This window comes from Cynocephalus volans, chromosome 3, assembly GCF_027409185.1.
Source record: "Cynocephalus volans isolate mCynVol1 chromosome 3, mCynVol1.pri, whole genome shotgun sequence".
NCBI classification, from domain to species: domain Eukaryota; kingdom Metazoa; phylum Chordata; class Mammalia; order Dermoptera; family Cynocephalidae; genus Cynocephalus; species Cynocephalus volans.
Genome location: NC_084462.1, coordinates 144,981,880 through 145,002,647, shown reverse-complemented (window position 1 = coordinate 145,002,647; position 20,768 = coordinate 144,981,880). Strand labels below are relative to the sequence as shown.

Genomic DNA, 20,768 nt, shown 5'->3' with positions numbered 1-20,768 from the left:
AAGCATAATAAAGCCTCTGAGATTTCCAATTTTGGTTTCTTTAAAGTGAAACAAGAGACACAACTGATAAACATATATACAGCTGGTTATTAATAAGCATACAATCCAACTGACGGAAGTAGAGGTTCACAGATTTACCAGTCTGCAGTATCTGGTGAGCTGTGGGCATCAATGAGTGTGTTTTTTCAAAATTTTATTTTATTTTCTCAATATACAATGTGGTTAATTATTGTAGCCCATTATCGAAACCTCCCTCCCAACAACCTCACATCTGTTCTCTTGTCCTATCAACTTCAAGCAATTGTAATTGTTGTGTCTTCTGCTTCCTCCCCCCCAGCTTGTTTGTGTATTTATTTATTTATTTATTTATAGCTCCCACAAATAACTAAGAACATGTGGTATGTCTCTTTCTGTGCCTGATTTATTTCACTTAATATAATTTTCTCTAAGTCCATCCACATTGTTGTGAATGGCAGTATTTCATTCTTTTTTACAGCAGAGTAGTATTCCATTGTGTAGATATACCACATTTTTCGTATCCACTCATCTGAGGATGGACTATTGGGCTGGTTCCAACTCCACTCATCTGAGAATGGACTTTTGGGCTGGTTCCAACTCTTAGCTATTGTAAAGAGTGCTGCAATGAACATTGGGGAACAGGTATACCTTCGACTTGATGATTTCCATTCCTCTGGGTATGTTCCCAGCAGTGGGATAGCTGGGTCGTATGGTAGATCTATCTGCAATTGTTTGAGGAACCTCCATGCCATTTTCCATAGAGGCTGCACCATTTTGCAGTCCCACTAACAATGTATGAGAGTTCCTTTTTCTCTGCAACCTCACCAGCATTTATCATTCACAGTCTTTTGGATTTTAGCCATCCTAACTGGGGTTAAATGGTATCTCAGTGTGGTTTTGATTTGCATTTTCTGAATGCTGAGTGATGTTGAGCATTTTTTCATGTTTCTGTTGGCCATTCATATGTCTTCCTTTGAGAGACACCTATTTAGCTCTTTTGCCCATTTTTTAATTGGGTTACTTGTTTTTTTGTTGTAAAGTTGTTTCAGTTCCTTGTATATTCTAGATATTAATCCTTTGTCAGATGTATATTTTGCAAATATTTTCTCCCACTCTGTTGGTTGTCTTTTAACTCTGTTGATTGTTTCTTTTGCTGTGCAGAAGCTTTTTAGTTTGATATAATCCTATTTGTTTATTTTTCCTTTGGTTGCCTGTGCTTTTGGGGTTGTATTCATGAAGTCTGTGTCCAGTCCTGCTTCCTGAAGTGTTTCTCCTATGTTTTCTTTAAGAAGTTTTATTGTTTCAGTGTGTATATTTAATTCTTTAATCCATTTTGAGTTGATTTTAGTATATGGTGAGAGGTAAGGGTCTAGTTTCATTCTCCTGCATATGGATATCCAGTTATCCCAGCACCCTTTGCTGAAGAGGCAGTCTCTTCCCCAGTGTATAGGCTTGGTGCCTTTGTCACAGATCAGATGGCTGTAGGTGTGTGCATTGATTTCTGGATTCTCTCTTCTATCCCATTGAGAATGAGTGTGTTTTATAAAAAGAACAGAAAGTGATGGTCAAGCTAGTCATGCTGGTTAAGTGGAAGTCAGTTCCACAGTGTGTTTAGCCCTGTGCATTCCTCTACTTCTGCATTTACATACTGTGTTGAAATTACCCATTTATGTGCCCTTATTCTTTACTGCACTAAAAGCAGCAACCTTATTTTATCCATCTTCGTATCCTCAGTATCCACAATCCTATCCTGCATGTAATAGGGGCTCCTATACATCTCTGGTGAATTATAATACACTAAATTACCCCGCTGCATTGCACTCACATGTTTACCAGAGAGTCCACTTTTACTAAACTGAGAATCTGTGGGGATGGGACAAGCACTTTATTATTTAAGTAAACTTTTTATTGACACATAACTCATATATAGAAAAGTGTATAAACCATAAGTACACTGCTTGATGAATTTTTACAAACTTAATCAGCACCTAACTCAAGAAACAGAACAGGAAGCATGCCAGAAGCCCATTTTCCTGCTACATTGTATTCATTACTCAGCTCCACCCAAGATTTAACTACTGTTCTGACATTCACAACTTTAGTTTTATCTGGTCTTTTGTTGATTATGAGAATGATATAAGCAGAATCATACAATATGTGCACATTTGTTTCTAGCTTCTTTCACTCAATATTATTTTGTAGGCATCATTCATGTTGCCTGTGATTGTGGCTCATTAATTTTTATTGTAGAGTTTCGTACTGAATAAATATGTTTAAACTTATCTATTTATTCTATTCTTGATGCACAGTTGGATTTCCAGTTCAGGGCTACTATGCGCAATGTCTCTACAAACATCCTTGTACATGCCTTTTTATTTACATAAATACAAAATTTTTTTTTGGAAGGCGTTTATACCTAGGAGTAAAATTTTGAATCTGGAGTATGTTTATCTTTTGCTTCAGTAGATACTCATCAAACAGTTTTCCAAATGGTTCTATGAATTTACACACCCACCAGCAGATTATGAGACTTCAGTTTTTCTACATCACTTATTTTCTTTTTCATTTTAGCCATTCTGGTGAGTGTGTAAGATTAATACATTGTGGTTTTAAATCATATTCCCTTGATGCCTAATTAGAATAATCACTGTTCTATGTACTTAATGGCCACTTACGTAACTTTTTAATTTTTTTGTAAAATGCTCATGCTCATTTTCCTATTGGAGCTGTTTGTCTTTGTACTTGATGATTTGTAACAATTCTCTATAGAAGCTGGATATGAGTCCTGTATCAGGTATGTATATTGCATTTATCTCCTTTCTCTCTTCCCTGCCTTTTGATTCTCTTCACAAGTCTCACAAGGAGCAAAAAAATCTTAATTTTAATGCAGTCCAATTTATTCTCTTTTCCCCCTTATGTTTATTACTTTTTGTGTAATGTTTAAAAAATCTTTTCTTATCCCAACATCAGAACGATTTTCTCCTGTCTTTTCTTCTAAAAACTTTATGAATTTTACCTACTACATTTGAATCTACAATGTGGTAAGAGTTGATATTTGTATACAGTGTGAGGTAAATGATAAGATATATATTTTTTGACATAGATATTTGATTTACTTCACACCTGTTTTGAAAAGACCATCGTATACCTAGTGTACTGCAGTATTACCTTCATCAGAATTCAGTGTCCTAATATGTATGGGTCTGTTTCTGGACACTCCATTCTGTTCATTTGTTTATTTGTCTATACTTGGCTAATACCACCCTATCTTAATTACTATAGTTTTCAACAGTAAAGTAGAGGCAGTATAAATCTTTCAGTTTTTTTTTCTTCTTAATATTGGCTATTGTGGGCCTTTTGCATTTTCATATGAATTGTAGAATTAACTTGTTAACTTCCATGAAAAGATCCTGCTAGGATTTTGATTTGGATTATATTAAATCTTTGTATCAATTAGGGAAGAGTTTTAATCTTAACAGTAGCCAGTCTTCCAAACCATAAGCACTGTATATCCCTGCATTCATTTAAGTCATTTATTTTTCTATTCTCTATGCATAGGTTGTGGCTGGATTCCAGCTGACTCTGAAATATATAAACTCTCCTATTCTCCTTCCTTCCACTTGGATGTCCTCAATCAACTATGAACTCTCATACTTTTGTTTTCTTACATCTTGTGATACTCAACTAAAAACACTCAGTCCTCTCCTCAAAGATGATCTTTCCCTCAGAGCCAAAACTCTCTGAAGTACTAATCGGGCTAATATAGTCTGTACTTTCAAAGAACACAAGGGATATACTCTTCTCAAGCTACTTATAGAAAATTTTAGTCGGAGTGCCTCAAATCATAGTAATATATGGAAATTGAGGTTCTTCCACCTAAGGGTAACACAACTTGCTAAAGATAAATAGAATATGATAGAGGGAGATCTATTTTAACTGTAGAAAGAAACTTTCAAATAGAATAAATCACAGATACATATGTTTTCAATTAACAAATTTTAGATTTGGTACCAATCACATGAATATATAGGTAGCTGCCAATTAAATTATTATATATTCTAATGCTAATACTCATAAATGATTTTTCACAATTCATGCCCCAATAATGTGCAGAGCTGCGATCTCTTAACCAGACTTTCCAATGATGGTAACTCAAATCTCACTTCCCAGGCCTCTGCTGGCTTTGCTATGTGTTTGTGTGCGTGCATGTTGATGGGCAAATGCACTTGCACATCTCAATCATTTAAACAGGCTCTGCTCTCGTTTTAAAATTGTAAGTTCCAACTCCTGACACTTGCAACACTAAAGAAACAGCCAGTGTGGCTTGTAATACTCTTTTTTGACTAGAAATAACTAATTACAGTTCAACACTATAGTGACAAAGTTATTAGCTAGTACTCAACTCTGGACACTGCAATTCAATTACTGTCCAGAAATGTTTAGAAGCACAAGCCTTGGTAATTAGCTGCACATTTTCATCTTCTCTCAGCACAGCATATGTGAGCATGCCTCCAGAAGCAGCAGAATCAAAACCAATGAAAGTAACACATATATCCTAGATCTATAATTTTTACTGAGGGTCATAGAAATCTCAGCAGTGTTTGGTGCAGGGAATTTTAGACACCTAGAAAATGGGGCAAGTGTCTTGTTTTCTAGCAAGAAATTACATTAGAATATTTAAAGAGCATGAAGTAGATTGTATCTATCTTTCTTTAAAATAAAAAAAAAGTTTAGCATCAGGTACTGACCTCTTATGTCACATATTTGTAGATAGAGGTGAAAAGAACTAAGACCCACCCTATCATTTTATCACTATTTAAATAAAGAAACTAAAGTCTTAAAAGATTATGGGACTTGCACACGAGATCACATAGCTAGTTAGAGCTGTGGCTAGGACTGGAACTCCAATCTTTTAAAAAAAAATTTTTTTTAAAATTTATTTTGTAGTGGAAACATAATTGATTATACATATTTGTGGGGTACAGAGTTGATTATCTGTATTTGTGTACAATACATAAAGACCAAATCAGTGTTATTAGTATGTTCATCATTATAAATTGTAATTATTACTTGTGTCCATTACCCAATTTCTCCCTAACCCCCCCTCCCAACCCCTTTCCAACCTCTACTAACCATAGATCTGTTCTCTCCTTCTGAAAGTTCAGCATACTATTGTGGTCCTCCCTCCCTCCTTCCCTCCCTTCTTTCTCTCTCTCTCTCTCTTTCTTTCTCTCTCTCTCTCTTTTTCTTTCTTTCTTTCTTTCTTTCTTTCTTTCTTTCTTTCTTTCTTTCTTTCTTTCTTTCTTTCTTTCTTTCTTTCTTTCTTTCTTTCTTTCTTTCTTTCTTTCTTTTCTCTCTCTCTCTTTTTCCTTTCATGTGCTCTCTCTCTCTTTCTTTTTCTTTTTTTTCTCCATGAAAGCATATGGATGAGGACATGTGGTATTTCTCTTTCTGTGCCTGGCTTATCTCACCTAACATAATTTTCTCCAAGCTCATCCATGTTGCAGAATTTCATTCTTTTGTATGGCTATATAGTATTCCATTGTGTATATATACCACATTTTCTTTTTCCCGTCATCGGTTGGTGGACATTTAGCTTGGTTCCATATATTGGCTAATGTAAATAGAGTTGTGATGAATATGGGGATGCAGTATCCCTTTGACTTGATGATTTCCATTCCTTTGGGTATATACTCAGAAGTGGGATTGCTGGATCATATGGTAGTTCTATCTGTAGTTGTTTGAGGAACCTCTGTATTGTTTTCCATAGTGGCTGTACTAATTTACAGTCCCACCAACAGTGTAGAACAGTTCCCCTTTCTCCACATCCTTAATCGCATTTGTTATTCTCTGTCTTTTTGATGTTAGCCATTCTAATTGAGGTGAGATGATATCTTAATGTGATTTTAACTTACATTTCTCTGATGGTTAGTGATGTTGAACATTTTTTTTTTCATGTAGCTATTGGCCATTTGTATGTTCCTTTGAGAAATGTCTATTCAGCTAATTTTAAAAATGTATTATTATTATTTTTTTACAATGAAGTTGAGTTGTTTGCATTTTCTGGATATTAATCCCCTGTGGGATTAATTCCCTGAGGGAATTTTATTGCAATAAATGCTTACATTTTTAAAAATACTTCAAATAAACAACCTGATGCTACACCTCAAATTACTAGAAAAACTAGAACAATCCAATCCCCAAATTCAGCTTTAACTGCTGAATTCTACCAGACCTTTAAAGAGGAATTAATACCAATTCTCTTCAAACTTTCACAAAAAATTGAAACAGAGGCCATTCTCCCAAACTCATTCTGTGAGCCCAGCATCACCCTGATACCAAAATCAGACAAAGATACAACAAAAAAAGAAAGCTACAGGCCAATATCTCTAATGAACTTAAATGCAAAAATCTTCAACAAAGTATTACAGCAACACATCAAAAAAATTATACACCATATATAGTGATCAAGTGGAATTCATCCCAGGGATGCAAGGATGGTTCAAAATATGCAAGTCAATTTGTGATACATCACATCAACAAAATCAAGAACAAAAACAATATGGTTACGTCAATAGATGCAGAAAAAGAATTTGACAAAATTCAACATCACTTCATGATAAAGACTCACGGCAAATTAGGTATGGAAGGAAAGCATCTCAACACAATGAAAGCCATATGCAACATGCCTACCACCAACAACATCCTGAATGGGGAAAAATTGAAAGCTTTTCCATAACTAATGGGAACAAGATAAGGATGCCCACTCTTACCACTCCTATTTAAAATAGTATTGGAAGTAGTAGCTAAAGCTGTCAGGCAAGAAAGAAATAAAGGGCATCCACACTGGAAAAGAAGAAAATTTCTTTTATCACAGAAAAATATCTCCAAAGATATTGTAACTCTCCTACTTTAATAATTGTTCCCTGGGTACACCATTATTATCTTCTACAGCAAAAGCTAAAGCCACATATTAGGTGTGTTCCTGGGGACAAAAATATAGTATCAAATGAAATCTATTTATGGTAAAACATTTAAAAGTGCACTGTAAACTTTATAAACTACAAAACAAAATTATATATAGCATTAGGACTGTAAGTCTAGAGTAGTAGAAGGAACATTGGATTTGGCCCAGGTAAATGTGTTTCAGCACCAGCTTGGTCATTTACTAGCTCAGTGAACTTAGGTAAGTCTCATAACTTCTGTGAGCCTCATCTTTCAAATGGGAATAATCATAAGAGTCCTACCTGATGTACAGATTTGCAAGGAGAAAAAAAGGTAACATATGCTGAAGTGCTTTATAAAATATATCACATTTGCCAAATGTCAAGTAATATTATTTTCTACATATATGCTGAAGAGTTCCACTACCTATTATATGTATATATCTCCTTCTGTACATTAAACTTCCAGCCTGGAGTCATGACTTTTAGTAAATGCCATTATGAAAGTGATTCAATCTTCTTCATCGTTTAATTTGCTTCCCTCTAAGCCAGTTATAAAAATTTAGCTCAGGAATTCTTAAGTCAGTATAGCTTAGTATTTAAGTCCAATAAACTGAGGTTGGAAACCTTGCTTTGTCACTCAGCTGTGTGGACTTGGGGAAGATTTAAAAATCTCTCTAAGCCTCAGTTTTTTTCATTTAAAATGGATTACTGTGAAAATTAAATGAGACAATAATATGTGTAAAGTAGTACATTTAGGCTTTTGATCCATTTTAAGTCAAATTTTGTATATAGTGAGAAGTAAGTATTTATATTCATGTTTTGTTTGTGAATATGCAGTTGTTCTAGCATAATTTTTGGAAAAGATTATTATTTTCTTATTGAGTTACCTTGGCACCTTTATCAAAAATCAATTGACCATAGATGCGTGGGTCTATTTCAGGACTCGTCATTATATTTTATTGATGTATATGTCTATTCTTATGCCAGTACCAAATCTGTTGATTTTAGTAGCATTGTAATAAGTTTTAAAACTGGAAAGTATGGGTCCTCCATTTTTGTTCTTATTTTCCTAAATTGTTTTGACTATTCTCAGTGCCTTGCATTTCCATCTGAATTTTAGCATTGGATTGTTAATTTCTTAAAAATAGGCAGTTGAAATTTTGATAGAAATTGTATCAAATCTGCAGATCAATTTGGGGGGGGGAGGTTTTGCCATGTTAACAGTATTGTTTTTCTTTAATTTATTTCAACAATATTTTGAAGTTTTCTGTGTATTATTCCTGCACTTCTTTTTAAAAACTTATTCCTAAGTATTTTATTCTCTTTGATGTTATTGTCAATGCAATTATTTTCTTAATTTCCTGGCCAGATGGTTCATCACTAGTGTATAGGAAAAGAGCTGATTTTTATATTAATTTTGTGTCCTGAGTTCTTGCTGGACTCCTTTATTAGCTCTAATAGTTTTTTGATAGATTTCTTAGGATTTTCTATGCACATGATCATGTCATCTCCAAACAGAGATAGTTTTAATTTTTCCTTTTCATTCTGTATACCTTTTATTTCATTTTCTTGACAATTTCCCTGGCTAGAACCCCCAATACAATGTTGCATACAAGAGGCAGGATCATACCTGTTTGTCTCTTTCCTGATCTAAGGGGGAAAGATTTCAGTATCCTACTGTTAAGTATGATGTTAGAATTTTTATTTTTATGAATAAAAATTTTCTGTATCTACATCTTACTAACCATCCCCATGCACATTAGGCATTACCCACCACACTAGCAAAATCAAATGACATTTCCTTCCTTCCTTCCTTCATTCTTTCCTTTCTCCTTCCACCTATCCTTCCAATCTTCCTTTCTACATACCTTCCTTTCCTTCCTTTTTCTTTACATTTACATTAATTGATTTATAAATTTCTCAATGTTTATTTGAGACCTAAGAGGCCAAACTAGATCTATTCCTTGCCCTTGGAGAGCTTACAGATTTGTGGCCAGAGCAAAGCAAGGCAGCCATATCTCAAAACAGAGCGTGTGATGCATCATCATTACCCTACACACATCTAAATTTGTAGAAAGCCCATCTGCCACAGTCTCATCACTGTGGCCTTTATTAAGAGCTTATACTTTCTTATATGTACATGATAGTGTTTAATAAATAATGCTTTGTTGCATTAGTTCAGGCTGGAATGTACTGGAAGGGCTAGAGTTAGAATAAATGACCAAGTTTATAGAAGCAGTAAGAACAGCCAAAGAACCAAATCAACTTGATCCCAGGAGAGTCAGAAGAATTAGAACCCTTCACTGCGTGATGACATATAGCTATAAATTCCTAGCAGATTCTCTAGAGTCACAAATCTGAAAACGATGGGCCATTTGAGAGAAAACACCTCTCACTTTCTGCAAATTATATAACAGTAAATCCATGTCATTAAACAAATGATTCTAACTCTTTTTTTCCCTTGCCTTTATTGGATTTCAAAGTTCAGTACACATTCAAATTATTCAATTTTGATATCACTTTTATGATCAAATGCCCTACTTTTGAAATGGAAAGCTCAGTTGGCCATGTTCCCCGTTAAGTTTAAGAAGCTTTTATCATTTAAATAAATTAAACCTTCCAGCATGGGTTCTGCAGAACATAATGAAGCACATAGAAGAAAAGCTTAAATGAAATAAACCTCTTTGCTGGTAGAAGCAGTGCAGGCTACTGTGCCTTCTACCAATAAATGTGTAGCTGGAGCCATAGCCTGATTCCTGATTTTTCGGTTTAAATTTTGTCCTTAATTTTTGTGGTGTTCAACAGCAATTTGATTTGCCATCGGACAAAAGATAGATACAGAGAATATCAAGTACAAGGGGCCTGGGTTATTAAGGCTGAGGGAAAAAAAAGTATTAGATTTTTGAAAGCTGATTTCTTTTAACACTACATTGATAATCATAGATATATATATTTTTTTCTTTTACATAGTTTAATTCATAAGGGGAACTGATAAAATTATATCTTTAACATTTTCTGAAATGTTTCTTTGTAGGGATTTTTGTTTGTTTGTTTTCTAGAGAAAAATCATCATTATTTCCATGTAATAATTGGGTAAAATTAATCTATATGGTTTATGTATTGAATTAGCAGGAGACTTCTAATTTCTTTATGACATATTGCCCATAAAAGATTCAATTGGATTATGAAATATGTCATTATTTGCAGATTCTGTCAATGGACAAAGAGGAGCATGAAGAATTTTTAAAAATTAAACAAACAAACAAACACCATTTATTTATTTATCATGGTCTATCTCATAAGCCAGATTCAAATATGTTTTTTGAACAGGAATTCAGGTTCAGGACAGGATCATCATAAATAAAAAACAAACAAATAAACAAATGAAAACCTACTACTTAAAAAGGGTTTAACCAAATAAAAACTGTCAGTCTTTCTATTATGTTATTAAATTAAACCATTTTATTATATGGATGATTAAAAAGTTAATGGTAAAAGCATTTTAAAAAGGAAACATTCAGCAGAATTAATTTGAGAATGCTTGTAATGGTAATATAGAATAATTACCATGGGAATGTAGTTTCCTTAGTAATAAAAATTCCGTGTTATTCAAAATCGGAGTTTAGGGTCATAAAGTCATCTTCAAAAACATGAGGACTTATAGAGAACGCCTATTACAGTTAGTGTTCTGGAAACAATGAATTGCTTATTTTAGACATTCTTGTTTGTAATATAACTGTATATAACTGTTGTATATCTTGTTTGCATTATTTTTAACTTAAGACAAAACAAAAAATATCATACCTTGCATATAAGACATGGATTAACGGATGGTGGCACCTCAGCAGATTAGTACTTAAATCCCACAGAAATGATGAAATCACCTCTTCATTTTTGTTTATTTTTAATTTCAGTGCCCGTATTCTGTTATCTTGCATTAAGAAAATTTTGTATTGTCATAAGCTAGAAAATAAGTTCTGAATGGATGTTACTACATCCTTGCAATGGAATTGAAAAAAGTTCTGATTCAAGACCTTTCAAAGATTTGACCTGATTTTACTCAGCACACATTTGTTAACTATCTACTTGTGTTTGGCAGTGGGCTAGGTGCTGGGGATTCCAGAGTAGATGATGTAGTGTCTGCTTTCAAATGAGGAAATAGGAGTAGACATTAATGATCAATAATAATACTTATAACATTAATTCATTGTTTAGAGGATGGAAAATAGTAAAGGAACAAGAAAGCACTCTTATTTGTAATATTTTCTATTCATAGACCCATCACAAACATATATTTGTTGAATGTATGAAAAGGTTATTGAGTTAATGAATAACATTTATTTATTGAGGACTTTCAGTGTGGCTGGCATTGTTGTAGAGATTAGTGATACAGCAGTTAACAAAACAGACAAAAATCCCTATTCTCATAGACAAACATATCCAGGTATGAGTGAGATCAGGGATGGTGTCAGAATCCAGGGAAAAATCCCATTCTTTAACCTTCCCTGCCACCTGCCTTTTGTAAAGGTCATGAATTTAATATAAGTAGAAGGAATTTCAAAGAAAACACAAGGCAGCCTTGAAGGGAGCCAGAAACTACAACATGGCGGCACATACTTTGATGGGAGATATAGTGAAGGACGCCTACTGCTTTGCTTTTGAGACTGAGTTACGTCTAGAGTTTGCCTCCCCTGAAGCTCTCTCTAGCTGTTGTTCAAGGCCTCCATATACACAAGAGGCACAGAGCTTCAGTCTTGTTCAGTTCACTGCTTTCAAGGATGGTTTTCCATGGCTAATGCTCTGTGAATGTTACCTGCTGAGTGTAAAACTGCTGCATCACTCCCATCACACGCTCCAGTATCCAGGTTTCACAGGGTTCACCAGGAAGTATCAAAGCTACCCTGAGGAGCAGTAGGGTGTAGTGGTTAAGACTGTTTGGGGCCCATCCCCGTGGCACACTCGGGAGAGTGCAGCGCTGGGAGCGCAGCAGTGCTCCCGCCGCGGGTTCGGATCCTTATATAAGGATGGTCAGTGTGCTCACTGGCTGAGCGCGGTACGGCCGGTCACAAAAAGACTTAAAAAAAAAAAAAAAAAGACTGTTTGGAATCTGTTCAAATTGTATAGGTTGGTTAGGAAATCTCCTCATAACCCTCTCTTCCCAACTCTTCCTCTGCAGCTGCTTGTGCTGTCACTGGGCTCAGTATTGTCTGTGGGCCTGCTGCTAAGGGAAGAAGAGGTCTCCCTCAGTACCTAGGGCTTGTGGTCATTCTTCAGAGTGTTGGCCTTTTAAGCTGGCCGTGCCCAACTACTGGCTCTAGTTATGAGTGACACTTTTAATGGTCCAATAGTCTCTGGCAGCAAGTATTCTACAGTATGCAATAACTTTTCCCACCTCGTGAAGTACTTTTGCCTTATCTAGCTTCCATGGGCCTGAAATCACAAATGACTACCGTCTGTGGCTTCCTGAGCCCATGGAGATTCTACCCAATGCCCATCCGAGCTATACAGAAAGTGAGGGCCAAGGAACAAAGGGGGGAACTTTTGCAGTCTAAAGAGAGCATATGTTTTTTTTTTTTTTTTTACCATGTGTTGCTGACTTCAGAGAGTGGATGTGTATGTCCTTCCTATGGATCAAATCTGTCCCCCGCAAATTCATGTGCTGGAAACTTGATCCCTACTGCAACAGTGTTGAGAGGGTGGGAGATCTGATGTTTGAAGGGTGGGGCCTTTGAGAGGTGATTGGATCATGAGAACTGTGTCCTCATGAAAGGCTTAACCCACTCATGGAGTAATGAGTTATTGAGGGTGTGGGCTGGTGGCTTTATAGGGAGCATATGAGAGAGCTCTTGCTGTTCTCACCATGTGATGCCCTGTGTTGCCACGGGACCCTGTGGAGAGTTCCCACCTAGCAAGAAGGCCCTCACCACACATGTCCCCTGGACCATGGACTTCCCAGCCTCCAAAGGTGTAAGAAATAAATTTCATTTCTTTATAAATCACCCAGTTTCAGGCATTCTGTTTTAAGCAACAGAAACAGATTAATACAGTCCTCCTGCTCTGTAAACTCCTGATGGGAAGTCAGGGCCAGTCTTGATGTTCATAAGTACCCCAAAACCTTAAGGGAGCTTTGTCTAATATCACTTCATCCCTGTCCCGCTGGAGTGGGAAGATGGAGGGAAAGAAACAACGTGCAACTCTCTTAGCATTCTGTCGTCTAATAGCCACAACCTTGATTCTAATCACCCCGAAACTTGAACAGTAAACACCCTGAACTTGTAAGTACACAATAATTGCAAGCAATTATTAGCCATTATATTAAAAATCTAAAAAAAAAAAAAAAAGGCTCTGGCCTAAGATGCCCATAAATTCTCAGTCACCAGAGGTACCAAGTCTTTCATTATAGTTTCTATAAGCTGTGAACTTCACATGGCAGTATATGTGGACATTACAGAAGTAGTAATGTCCTTGTCTATTATATATCAAAATGGTTGTCAAAACTTAGCAAACAAAAATACAAGACCACCAGTTCAAATTAAATTTCAGATAAACAATGATACTTTTTAAAGTAAAGTTGGGTCCTATTCAGAGAAGTGACATATTTTTTTTGGTATGTCCCAAATATTGCATGGGTGTCCTGCATTTTATCTGACCTTCCAGTGTGCCAAGCACATGTCCTTTTCCACTGATAATTTGAAATGGATCCATTTTTTCCCAAAATGTGAAGGCTGCTCTCAGTTTCCATATCGCAGCAAGGCTATGCCTATCCTAGGCTAAACAACTATGTTTTAAATAAGAACGTCAGAGGTGAATGCGAAGGGGGCAGATGTGGCCATCACTTACATTAGTTCCCTCATGTCAGTCTATTGAAATAAAGTGAATGCCTTTTCAATGAAAGGAGATGAAATAGGAACATAGTGTCTGTGTTTCTGTGTTTGGGTCTATTCGGTCTAAAGAGTGTTAATGTCTTGAAGGCTTAGTACAAGCTCTGTTTACTACTTAGGAAGCATAAGAAATATGTCAACCCTTTGAAAGATTTCTAATTAAATTAATGGAGCTTTAATGTCAGACTTTGAGATTAGTATTACATTTTTTAAAAAGGCCCAACTAGAGAGGGAAATATATGTTGGCTTTTACAGATAGTTATTGAATTTAAAGAATACTTGTTTTAAAATACAAGTTATTACCACTTGACAAACTCTAGTGTATCAATCTCAATTTAGAAAATGTGCCCTTACCGGGAAAGAGGATTGCGACATCCCTGGCTTTTCTGTTAACAGTGACCATCATTAGTATTGGTTTCTGGTGTAAAATCAATGATTATACGTTATTCCTGGAAGCTGCTGAACCTTCAAAAGGTGGTGAAAATGGTTTCAAATAGGAAGAATTTTATGAGAGTTCAAGGGGAGAGAACCAACATATTTCAAGTGTCTGTTATGGGATAGGGACTGTATGCTTTACATGTATTTCTAATCTAACCAACTACTTAGAAAGTGTATAGAGGTAAGTGATTTTGCTTGTCATAAAAGTGTATGATTTTGAAAGTGCTTTATCTAATGTAACTCCCTTTTGACTTTTCCTTACAGCCTTCACGGCAGTACTTTGTTTTTCAAGACTCTGAGCAAAAATCTCACACTTATTAAATTCAATTCTAACTGATAATATACGTGGTAATTTCTTGTATAGCCAACATTTTTTTGTTTCTCTTGATGAGGTTATCATAAGTTCTTCCCACTATTATTTTTAAATTTTAATAAAATTATACCTGTATATTTGCAGATACCCACTTAAACTCACATGCACTATATATTTAATTTTATATTTAAAATTTAAAGAATCTTAGAATTTGAAGATTTGAACCTCCAACCCAGTGAAAGTATCACGTGGACAACATACTTGTGTTTGAATATGTTAGTTGTAGAAGGTTAATGAGTTTTTGAGGCAGTTTGTTCAATTAACAGACAGCAGTTTGAAATAAAGTCTGTATATTGAGCTGGCACTTGCCATCCTGAAATTTTTCCTCAGAGATTCCAGTTCTGCCATCTGGGGCCACATAAATAAATTTAATCTCTCCCCCAACTCAACCCATGTGCCATGTTTGTAAACTGTCTAACTTTTCAGTACTTTTATAACGTGGAGCTCTTACTATCCCACCCCTAAACATAGGATGATATTAAAAATTATTCTGAATAATATTTATATACAAAAGGGAAAAACATATAAAAAATGGTGACGCATTACAGGGAAATTTGAGATATATATTTTTTCTTATGTATATATGTATACACACATACATATATGCATACATATACAAATATTTACATTTTTTCTTTTAAATGGAAACATAATAGGAATATAAACTAGAAGCAAAGTACCTCTATTCAGTTATTTGTTAACTTCATTTCCTTTCTAATAAGTAAGAGAATAGAACTAAGTAAGTAGTCAATGTTCTTATGTTGGGTTTTAAGTGTATTGCATCTGTTAAGTTGCATGGAATATTTTTTCCCCTTCAGAAAGGATCTTATCATATGTTCAGATGTCTCCTCTGTAAAACAAAGCCCGTCGAGTATAATATCACAATTATACTTTTATAATCACATTTTGAATATCTCTCCTGCTCCACAGATCATCTTCCGTAAAATCAGTGATGTGAAAAAGGAGGAAGAAGAGCGTCTCAGGCAGAAGAATGAGGTGACCCTTAGCATCCCCGTGGACCACCCTGTCAGAAAACTCTTCCAGAAGTTCAAGCAGCAGAAGGAGCTGCGGAATCAGGGCTCAGCGCAGAGTGACCCTGAGAGGAACCAACTCCAGGTAGAAAGCCGCTCCTTGCAGAACGGAGCCTCCATCACCGGCACCAGTGTGGTGACTGTGTCACAGATCACTCCCATTCAGACATCTCTGGCCTATGTGAAAACCAGTGAGTCCCTCAAGCAGAACAACCGTGATGCCATGGAACTCAAGCCCAATGGTGGTGCTGACCCCAAATGTCTCAAAGTCAACAGTCCAATAAGAATGAAAAATGGGAATGGGAAAGGATGGCTGCGACTCAAGAATAACATGGGAGCCCATGAGGAGAAGAAGGAAGACTGGAATAATGTCACTAAAGCTGAATCAATGGGGCTATTGTCAGAGGACCCCAAGGGCAGTGATTCAGAGAACAGCGTGACCAAAAACCCATTAAGGAAAACAGATTCTTGTGACAGCGGAATTACAAAAAGTGACCTTCGTTTAGATAAGGCTGGTGAGGCCCGAAGTCCGCTAGAGCACAGTCCCATTCAGGCTGATGCCAAGCACCCCTTTTACCCCATCCCCGAGCAGGCCTTACAAACCACACTGCAGGAAGTCAAACACGAACTCAAAGAGGACATTCAGCTGCTAAGCTGCAGAATGACTGCCCTAGAAAAGCAGGTGGCAGAAATTTTAAAAATACTGTCAGAAAAAAACGTACCCCAGACCTCTTCTCCCAAATCCCAAATGCCACTCCAAGTACCTCCCCAAATACCATGTCAGGATATTTTTAGTGTTTCAAGGCCTGAGTCACCTGAATCTGAAAAGGATGAAATCCACTTTTAATATATATACCTATATATTTGTTAATATATTAAAAACAGTATATACATCTATATACATATGTGTGTATATACAGTATATACATATATATATTTTCACTTGCTTTCAATATGATGAACACAATATGGATTTTGATATGTAAATATTGCATGTCCAGCTGGATTCTGGCCTGCCAAAGAAGATGATTATTAAAATCGTAGATATTGCTTGTATATTATGCAGTTGACTGCATGCACACTTTACATTTATTTATAATCTCTATTCTATAATTTTAAAAAGTATGTTTTTTGTTAACTAAGGCAATGTAATATTTGAAGAATCAGGGTCCAACCTGCCAATGTTGCCATGACAAATTTGATCTCAGGCTGAGTATATCGAGCTGTCATTTCTTCACTATTCTGTTAAGTTAAAATTATAGATTAATGCCAACGAAGAGTTCAAACTTTTAAACTGTTAATACCATTTTATGATCTCTTTCCATAGGATATTTTTCTGTAACTTAGTGTTAGGTTATTTTCCCCTACTGGCACTGTTTGCTCCATTTAAATGACTGTTTTGTTGCCTAAGTCAGATAGCAGTGTGGGATATTGAGAACTTATTGTTATGGGTTTTATGCATGAATTGCATTTTCACTCAACTATACCTCTCCTTTTTTTAACATTATACTTAGTAATCATTAGCTCTTATGTAAGGAAATCCCTACTCTCCGTCTTGGAGAACAGCTGTTACCTTGTAAGCTGACATTATCGACACCATAAATACTAAACTATTACTATAGTGTACTTTATTATAGAAATACTGCACCACAGGGAATAAGGGCCTTTTAACAATTCATGTTAGAGTTGCTGATTTTCCAAAGGTGATGAATGTTCTAAGTTTTTTTTCCCAAACTTGTTCAAGGGTGAACTTAAAAGGCTCCTAGCAAAGAAACATATGAAAAAAAAAAAAAGCATTTAAGTAATCATATCAAAATTTTAACTATTATACTACAAAATAAAAAAGAATGTAAACAGATAGACACATTTTATAGCATATCTGTAACTTAGAAAGAATGAAACACAGGTGTGGAATTGTTGACTCATGATTCTTACTGTTTGTAGAGATAACACGTGAAATGTGGTAAAAAACCAAACAAACCAGGAAGTAGATGTTAAGTTGCTCAACTCAGATAGCTGCTTTTCTACCATTTTATTCTGGTTACAATGTTTTACAGCTTTTTTTGCACACAGTTCTACTATTGGATTTCTGCTGAGTTGATACTCAGCAGATCCACTTATGAAAGGGGGATACAATGACTGAATTTCGTAGTCTTTTGGGTCACAAATCCTCTTCTTAGAAAGTGCCTATTATTAACTAAAAAAAAAAAAAAAAAGTAACAGAGTTGTGTTTTCTATAGCTGGTCCCTTAAATGATATGCATGGAGAACAAAATGCACATTCATTTGTAAGAACCCAGGAGAATTTGTTTCTTTTGACTAAAGTATATTTTATGATGTTCAGAAAGGCATACTTTTCAATTAGTGCATGCATGACACCTGATTTTGGAAGCAGAGGAGTTAGTATTTGCATCAAGTTGAAAGTATATACCAGTAATTTGTGTATTATTGGACCATCTGTACATATGTTAAATATATATGAAAGAAGATGGCAAAATCAAAGGAGATATTTTGGTCTATTATAACCCATTTTTATGAGCTTTTCTAAGCATCTCCCAGCATCTCCAGCCAAAGCCACCAGAACTGAAAGAGAAATATCACAATCAGGTTGGATAAGTGCAAAACAGTAATTTATAAAAACACTTGCTATTTTAGAGTTTCTATTAGAACTTCTTCACATGCCCACAAGATGTGCCTCTGTAATATACGAGTCTCACAGCATATGCTATGTGCCATGGGTTCCATTTTCCTTTCTTTGTGCTCATAACTTTCATTACTTATAACGGAAGATTTCAGGGGAGTATGTCTCCTTGCTATGCTACAATACCTACCTACCATAGGCACAAGGAAATGAAATAATTGTAATGTAGGGACAGCCTTGAAATTGGGATTTCGTTGCTTTTATGGTGAGGAAGGTACCTTTTTCTTGGCCTCTAACGTTTATTGAATTTCAGGGTATTTTTCTATGTGTTTAAGTCAAGTTTGGCTAAAGCTTTTAAAGATGAATGACTGGTAAAAATAATCTGAGTACAAAATTGTTAGTTCAATTTGAGCCATGTGCTTCAAAAATAACAGTTGGTGTAAAGCTATAAGAGGATGACTGTGGAACAGCAGGTTGATCTCAAGTTGCAATCTATGCCTTTGCATATTAGCAGTGCAAATATTTGCTGTGTTCTGACATTGACTCAGAATTTTACCTAATCGACCTACAATATTATTATTCGTATATGTGGGAAGAAACATAGTGATTTTGAATTAATCCAGGATGTCAAAAAGGGGGGAAAGTAGTAATTATTTATGGCGCAGTTATCACAGTATTCTTTTCAGCCACCTCTGTTCTCTGTGTGCATGACATGATGTGGTGCTGAATGCACTCTGCTGTTTTCAGCAGGAATGCATGTATTCAGCAAACATTGTATATAGAGTAGCCTTTTAGTTCCCAGATTCCACAATTCCTAGCAGTTGAATTTACTCAGATTTGATAAAGGGTGAACACTTGCTTTAATATATGCAATAATGATACAATCATTTCCTGTGTTGCCTCAACCAGCACATAGACAGTAGATGCTCTTTGGGGGACGAGATGACTGCATGTTTTATTCCTACACTGTATGGATGCTCTTGGTGCATCCAGAATACAATTTTTACTATTAAATTTCTGATCAATGTACTGTTAGGAGTAAATGGATATGTATTTATCCAAACATTTTCCAAAGCAACATACACACCCTCAATATTTTTCTATGATAATATTAACATACAAGATCAGATGCTGTGTTCTGGACAGGTGGTTGTAAGATAATAACAAAAGTCAAACAAGAACGGAAATGTAAGCTATGTATCATAATGGCAAGTTTTATGAGTCTGTAACAGGATATTGCTGCACTAAAAGTGATCTGGTAGTTGGAAGTGCTTATGATAAAAGGCAAGTAGACCCACAAGAGGCAGGAGACAATGCCAAAGCTACTAGTGTTCCCCATTGACATGAATGGTACTTGAAATGGTTCAGACATAGGGGCTGCATCTTATTATGGCACTGGTTTCATCTCACATTAAGTGTAGGAGTAAAAATGCCTAAGTATTAAAAAACAACTTTATGTAGATCAGAGAAAAGAGAATTTGAAAATTGCTCCTAGAACAAATATATACTCCTGCAGTACCCAGAACTTTAACAGGAATATTAATTATGATAACTAACTTAAGTGCCATTTTGAAAATTAACCATATTGGAGCTCAAATACAAATCACATTTTCTCTTAAATTTAAAATTTTGTTCAGCTGTGGGATCTTGTCCATTTGATGTTCTGTTTTAAATAACTAAATTCTTTTGGAAAACTTTTTTTAAATCGGTCTTCAGAGCATTGACTGTTTTGAAGTGTACAGTGGTTGATACTTGTGAAATTATTTGTCATATTTCTAATGAATTCTACTATCTTGTATAATTTTTACCCTTTAAGCTATTTTCTCTGAGTCTCTTTTCCAAAATTTCATGTAGGTAATGAGAAAATTTGTCTGGAATGTATGTATCATACATGGATAACTTTAAAATATGAATATTTTACAATTATGTGAATGTTGTGCTTTTACATTTCTTTATTAAGTATAAGAGCATTTCTCTTTTGGTCTTGATAAAATGGGGAGAAGAAAGAACGATATTTTGGAAAACATCCAAAATACTAGGATGAATATCTGAGCTCTGACTTGGATTCCCTGAGTCTAGTTTTGCCACAATCTAGCAGTGTAATTTTGGGCAAGTTAACTGTTTTTTTTTGTGCCTGACACTACAATTATCCCACCAAAAATAATAAAATGAAGATAAGAGCTTCTCCCTTATATCAAGATGTTATTAGGTCAATGGAAAACATCTTTCTCTCAAATGAAAATTGCATTAAGACAAATTTATTTTTTTTCTTTCTGTCATAGATTAGCCATGATGTGCTCTCTATCTAAATATTCTTCTAGGTTTTAGAAGAGATTTCTCTGGTCAGAAGTTGAATAGGACAGGTGTAGGTTGCTAAAAAAATTATTAACTAGTGGCATGTGAGCATATGACTTGAAAATTATCTGAGAATTTAGAACTA

General features: G+C 35.3%; 1 protein-coding gene and 1 non-coding gene across 2 annotated transcripts in view; one reads left to right on the top strand and one right to left on the bottom strand.

Annotated features, from left to right (window-relative positions):
• Positions 1–16,535, top strand: part of KCNH5 (potassium voltage-gated channel subfamily H member 5) — a 318,849-nt gene extending 302,314 nt beyond the window's left edge. Inside the window, exon 11 of the mRNA XM_063091599.1 lies at positions 15,588–16,535. Coding sequence (XP_062947669.1) covers positions 15,588–16,535 — 948 coding nt within the window. The remainder of the gene's footprint in view (positions 1–15,587) is intronic.
• Positions 10,259–10,328, bottom strand: LOC134374406 (small nucleolar RNA SNORD50). Its single transcript, XR_010023255.1, has one exon. It is a non-coding gene; the product is annotated as a small nucleolar RNA SNORD50 (small nucleolar RNA).
• Positions 16,536–20,768: the final 4,233 nt, after the last annotated feature.